Source organism: Microtus ochrogaster, linkage group LG2, assembly GCF_000317375.1.
Source record: "Microtus ochrogaster isolate Prairie Vole_2 linkage group LG2, MicOch1.0, whole genome shotgun sequence".
NCBI lineage: Eukaryota > Metazoa > Chordata > Mammalia > Rodentia > Cricetidae > Microtus > Microtus ochrogaster.
Window position 1 is genome coordinate 52,935,768 of NC_022028.1, and position 6,580 is coordinate 52,942,347.

A 6,580-nucleotide genomic window follows, 5' to 3' on the forward strand; every position below is an offset into this window, starting at 1 on the left:
ACTTCTTCACCTACATGCTTGTACATCCGGCAGCCGGGAAGGGGTGTAAGGTGTGCGTGTGAGTTCAGGTACAGTTAGCAAGAGTGCATGACTCCCCTGGGTGTCATGTGAGGCAGTCCAGGCTGCTCTGGTGAGCCAGGGATAAGGGCTGTGAGGTATGGTGTGCTATCTATAGTGGTCATTCTCTTTCCTGTAAGGTCACTGTTCAGTCAGCCTTGGGCAGGGTGTGGCTGTAGAGTTGCCAGGATACAGGAGGTTCCAGTCCCCACTGGGTCAGCCTGATTTAACGCCAAAAGTGGGTTGAGCTTCTCCGCTCCCCCGGGCCTCTCAGAGCCCTGGCACAGAGATAGGGGACTGTGGCTCACACATCCAAGTCCTGTGCTTTGTCTCCCATCAAACCCTGTTCGCCACTGTGGGCCCGTGGCTGTGGCTGGCAGGACTTCAGAGAGAACTCCACAAAGAAGCTGCAGTATTGGCCGGCTGCCTGACTGGTAACAGGATGGTGGCACAGGTCCCAAGGCTGGGAGATGGTTAGGTAGTGAGGTCACACTGCAGGCTGTCCCTCACTCTGCTGCCTTCAAGAACACCCTAAGGGCTGGGTCCCTCCCACACTCCTCCCCCCGACTCAGGCACCACCTGAGCTCTAGAGGAGTGTGGCTTCTCTAGGAGGGCTCACCAGTCACCTGCTCCTGGTAGCCACATACACCTGTACACAGGGGACCCCAGAAACGGTGCTGGAGCCAGAGACCAGTGCCAGGGTTGGAGGGGAAATCTGAGTCCTGGGGCAAGCGGAGGGTCCTGGTGGGTGCCATTCCTATACCTGGAGGTGGCTAGGGACCCCAGGGAGCTAGAGAGCAGATCTTCTGTGACTTTCACTCTAGTCTGAGCTGCTCTGGACCCCTTTGTGTCTTCAGGGAGACTCCTGGGCTGGAAGGGGAAATAGCCAGGAAACAATGACTGTATGCAGCACTAGGTGCATCTTATAGAGGGGGCAAAGGCACACACAGGCTCCGGGCACATATTACATAGTCCACAATGCTGCCCACTTTGCCTGTGGGGCCATAAGCCCAAAGAGGGGAGCAGGCCTGCGCAGCACCTCACTGTGGGCCAGGACAGATGGCAGAACAGAGGGCCCCTACTCCTCAGGATCCCTACGGCTTCAGAGAGAAGGGTGGGCTTGTGTCCTGCACCGCAGGGCTAGTGGTGACATGTGCCAGCTGCACATCTGGGGGCCTGGCAGTCTTCCCGGAAGGATGGAATGTCAGCTGCACTCTAGGGCCGGAACCCAGGCTCAGGGGCATTTCCCATCCCCTCCATGCCAGCATCTGGGGCCCCAGCTGAGCTGAGAGGGGCTGCCAGGGCCTGGATCACCTGCCAGAAAGGAGGAGGCTGGAGAGAACCTGGGCGGGGCTGTGGCAATTGCCGGGCTCTGTTTGGAGGGCTTCCGCCATTGAAGAATGGATTATCCGACACCCAGATTAATGGGCTTTCATTTCGCTAAACATCTGTCACCGTTAGTGCTGGCGAGCGAGCATGAAATGAGCTCTGACAGCACTGTTGCCAGAGCCGTCTTCCACTGGGTGTCGTGGGTCCCCTGCCAGGCCTGTTCCACATGGGTGGCACGTGGTGGTAGTCACTGGATGAGGGGCTGCTGGGAGCCCTTCCGAGGGACTAGTGGGTGCTCCTGTCACCCACAGCAGCCCTGTGCAGGGACTGTGTCTTCGAAGGTCAGAGCTGTGCTGGAGACATTTCTCCAGGTTGGATGTGGGGGTGTCCCACAGGTCTCCACCACTCTATCACAGACAGACATGCTCCCCACACCCTGCACACTGTTAACCCTGCCCTCGCCACAGCCCTGTGAGGTAGGTGCTGTAGTTTTCAGGCCTGTGCTATACACGAGGAAACTGAGGCACAAGTTCACATGTGAGTCCCGGGAATTCTGAAGTCCCAGCTCTAGACGATGATTCCGCCTGCCCGAAGCCATCAGGTACAGAATGGGCCTATCCCAGCTGTATCTATTCCCCACAGCAGTGCTGAACAACAGGTCAGGGCCCTCTAGGATGCCAGGCAGCTGAGCAGAGCGGGGCGGAGCTGAGCTGAGCGGGGCGGGTGAAGCTGGAGCAGGGCGAGGTCAGGGCCAGGTGGGCGGAGTCTTGGCAGGGAAGGGCGAAACTGACCCTCACCTGCGGCCCCTCACAGCTGTACATCCAGACCACCACGCTGACGGTCTCTGTGAGTCTGAGCGCCTCTGTGTCCCTGGGAATGCTCTACATGCCCAAAGTCTACATCATCCTCTTCCACCCGGAGCAGAACGTGCCCAAGCGCAAGCGCAGCCTCAAAGCTGTGGTCACCGCAGCCACCATGTCCAACAAGTTCACGCAGAAGGGCAACTTCAGGCCCAACGGGGAAGCCAAATCAGAACTGTGTGAGAACCTGGAGGCCCCAGGTGAGTGTATGGCCTCCTCCCTCTGTCTCCCGGCCCCACCCCAACCCCCTTCTTGCTCAGGCAGCTACAGGTCTCATCACTACCTGCTCTCAGGTAGCCAATAGGAGACAGTGGGTGGACGGTGAGCACAGTTGTCCTGTCTAGTCCTTCCTGGTGGCTTCAGAGAACTTTAGAGGCTCCCTGTGGGCGGCCACATCCTCTGTGCCAGTTCACCTAGTTCCTGCAGGGTGCTGAGACCCCACCATATCCCTGTTCCAGCTCTCAGTCCCTTTGGGGGAGGGGCTGCCACAGAAGCCCAGGAAGGGTCTTTGGCTTTGTCTCTAGTGGGGTCTGAAAGACGGGGACCCGAGAGCATGGGGCAGGTGAGCGAGGATGGAGTGGGTGGGTCTTTGACTAATATCCCCACGGAGCAGCATTTCCCCCAGGGGCTTGTAGGAAGTCCCAGTTGAGAGGGTCCTGAGCTGAAGGCCACATACGGCGCCAGTTGGTGGCAGCAGGGTCAAGCTTGACCTGGCCTTGATCCCCAGAGGAAGTTGAGGCTGGCCTCAACACATTGTCTTCCCCTGTGCTATGGCTTCCCTGTCTCTGAGGTCCCCATCCTCTGTGTGGGGCAATATACCAGGTTTCTGACGTGTCCCCCCACTCTGTGTTAGCAGCATCTCTGCAACATGCTTCCCTATTCTTGCGCCTCTTCCTATAGAACCATGTGACCCTTGCCCTCTGATCCTGGCTCTTCCTTCATGTTCCGGCTTAAGATGGGAAGGGGCAGGGGCCCCCCATCCGTGCAGCTGCATCTGTATTTCTGGCCTGAGCGTGGAGACTCCTGGCTCCTTCCTATGGACATCTGCCCAGTCCAGCACTTTTCCTTCAAGGACCTGTGCAGCAGAGCAGAAGCAGCTTTTCACACCGCTCCGCACACAAATGGACAGGCATTCACACGCACACACACGCACACATGCATTCACACGCATACCGTCTATCAAGAGCAGCATGTATCAATGCTATGGCTCAGGAGGGTGACAGACTGTTACACTCAGCAATCAGAAGGGACCACAGGGTGAGGGTCTTTGCAGCGTTCTGATGGCCACACTGACACTGTCCCTCTGCCCTGCTCAAGTCCATCACAAGGTCCTAAAAGGAAGTGTGTCAGGTAGGGGGAAGCTAAGTCTACAACCCCGCTCCTTCAAGGGAGGGGCCCGCACCCCCTGCAGCTAGGGCCAGAGGAGGTAGCTCCTTCTGTCCCCTGTCTCTCTCAGTGTGACAGGGCTGCAGAGTGATCAATTCCAGGGATAGCCCAGATGAGGGGGGTGAGAGGGAGAGTGGGAACGTGTCATGTCCATGGAGCAGGGACATTTTTCACCCTGTCAAGTTCAGGCCACATGTCTTTAAACAAACAACAGAATAATTTAGAACCCTGATTGCAGGCAGATTGGCGCAGAATCACAGGCAACAAGCAGTGGTTGTTAGCCTTGTGCCTCAAGCTGGCTCGCAAATCGCCATATGGTTGGCTGGTGACTGAGAACCCTTGGGAGGGCACTGCCACACCTTCATGCCTTCTCTCACAAAGGGGGCACTTCTGCAGCGCCGAGTACCCACCCTGGCCTCGCTGCCATGGCAGAGCTGAGGGTTTCATCTGTCCCTGACCCGAGTGCCAGCTGCTGTGTTTGTTGTCCCCTGGTTTGCAGGCAGAGAGCCACTGCTCCTGCTTGGGGAGGGTTAATTTGTTAGCAGGCTATATGGCACTTGCTGAGGAGGCCCGGATGGTGACCCAGGTCCCCTCCCTGCTGACTGATTTTTTACTGTGTGCCTACTGCTAGCCAACTTGCTGTTCCCATTTCCCAGGCCAGACTTTGACAAAGGCCTGAGGGCCCCCTGGTTTGCAGCTGGGGGCTGAGACCCCATTCTGCAAGCTTTGGAGTCAGTGATTCAGGTAGCTTAGAGGAAACAGACAGCTCTGGCTAGTGGGACCCAGATGGCCGTGCCATGAACTTTTTTCTTATCCCCTTAAGAGGCTCCGATGCAGTAGGGCCCAAGGCCTGCATTCCCTGCAGGGGTCAGCTCCCACCACTGCTGAGGTTTCTATCTCCAGGCCCTGAGCTCCAGGAGGATCTTGCGGATGGGAAAGTTTTTATCCGTTTGCACAGGGGATGAGGGAGTCTGGGCAGCTGGTTCATAGGAGCTGGGACAGCAAGAAGGACCATGCACTGTGGTTTTGCTGGGGCAATGGTGTTTAGACAGTGGAAGTGTTGAAAGCTTTAGCAGTCCTTTGGGAAAAGAATTCTTGCTTGTTTCTTCTAACTATAGGAAGGGAAACTGAGGCTCAGCAGAAAAAGGAGGGAGCCACCTGGGGTTACCCAGGGAGGAGGAAGCTCTGTTCTACTAGAGTGAAACTCTACATGCTTCTCATCCAGCACAGCTGCCATCCTGCCTCCCAGCTTCTTCTCCTGAGCTTTCCTAGTCCATCTCAGGGCCAGGGTGGCTCCCATCATCCTGTAGTTCTCTTGGTTATCTAGCTCCCTGGAGAGATTTGGGGTTGCTTTGTGTACCGCTGTTCTTATCTTTCCCTGAATGTTAGGACATGCTTCCTTCCATTGCACCCAGCTTCTGCTTGATACTTCTTCAGATAGGGAGCCCACCACCACTTCAGGTCTCTTGCCCCCTCCCCCTGGCCAGGAGAAAGTTGTTTCTTTAACTGAACTGAACTCTGGTCTCGGTACCTCTTGAAGTCCCAGAAGGAGAACCAAGAGGCTGGAATCAGGCAGATGTTTATCTCTCACTAGTGTCTAAGAAGATGATGAATGGGCCCAGGTCCCTTCCATCTGGTTGCTCTTTTGGACCAGCAAGGATTGAAGGCTGGCTATCTCCAGTGTTTGCTTTCCTCATGAAACAGAAAAGAAAGGGCAGGCATGCAGGGGGAGCCGCCATGCTGCTCAGTCTGTGGTGGAGGCTCCACACCATCATCCTATCTGGCTTCTCATCACTGTGATAGACACCATGACCATCAGCAACTTGGGCCTGTGGGGGAAGGGTTTCTGTCATCCTAAAGGTTGTAGTCATCATTGAGCTAAGGCAGGAATGCAAGGCAGGAGCTTGAAGCAGAAACCACAGATGAAGGCTACTTACTGCCTTGTTCTCTGGCTCATGCTTTCCAGCTTTTTTATACAGCTCAGACCCACCTGAATATGTTGTGGCCTACGACGGGCTGGCCCTTCCACATCCATCCTTAGGGCAATTCCTCACAGACATGGCCACGGGCCAGTCTGATCTGGGTGATATCCCAACTGAGACTCCTTCAAAAGACTGTAGGTGTGTCAAGTGACCCTAACCAGGACACCATCCTCCCTTGGATTTCATTAACAAGATTTACCACGGAGCCTGCTCACCTGCAGGCTGGGAGGCATTGTCCTTGACTTGGCAGCCACGTGCCCAGTGTAACAGGGATCAGGGAGGCAGCTTTGGACCTCGGTGCTGCCCTGCCCCATCCCCTCTCTTCTGGGACACGTGTCCCTGCCCCATCCCCATGGGTGTGCCTCCCTTTCAGAGCTGAAAGAGTCCCAAGGGAAACGAGGCAGCTCCAAGATGAGGAGAGCATTTTTTCCCCATCCAAACCCTCTCCACCCCCACCCCAATCACCCTGTCACTGCCCCTGATGGGACCCCAAACATCTCAAGGCAAGGCCAGCCAAGGGTGTGGCCAGCCTCCTCGTGCCTCTGACCATAGAGGCAATCTTCCCTTGGTCTTCCTGGATGGCCAGGAGGTCTGTACCGTGGTGGGGGAGGGGAGAGTCACATGCCTCCGAGAGCTGATGCCATCATCTGGCTGGGATCCTAGGGCAGGATCCTAAGGATGCTGTGGCCAGGAAGTGGGAGGACCTCAGAGGTGCCATGTCAGTCTCAACTGGGATGGAGGACGTGAGTGAGGGCCAGAGTGACCAAAGCAGAGACTGTCTGAGGGGGACAGGCCACCAGGCATGGACAGGATGGGTGCTCCAGGTCTCCAGGATCAGGGACTGTGTCTGCTTGGGAGAGGTTGTGAGGCCACTGTTTGTCTCAGCTGCTTGCCAAGCAAGGTCCTTCGATGGCCGCTGATTCCTTCAGATCTCAGAGCAGGCCCCTCTGATGGCCGCTGATTCCT

At 56.5% G+C, this 6,580-nt stretch overlaps 1 protein-coding gene across 2 annotated transcripts in view; it reads left to right on the forward strand.

The window, feature by feature from the left end:
* The window catches only part of Grm4 (glutamate metabotropic receptor 4), a 94,556-nt gene that overhangs the window by 85,944 nt on the left and 2,032 nt on the right, over positions 1-6,580 (forward strand). For both annotated transcript variants that reach the window (XM_013351222.2, XM_005360385.3), the window contains exon 10: positions 2,200-2,446. In XM_013351222.2, the coding sequence (XP_013206676.1) occupies positions 2,200-2,446 (247 nt within the window). The remainder of the gene's footprint in view (positions 1-2,199; positions 2,447-6,580) is intronic.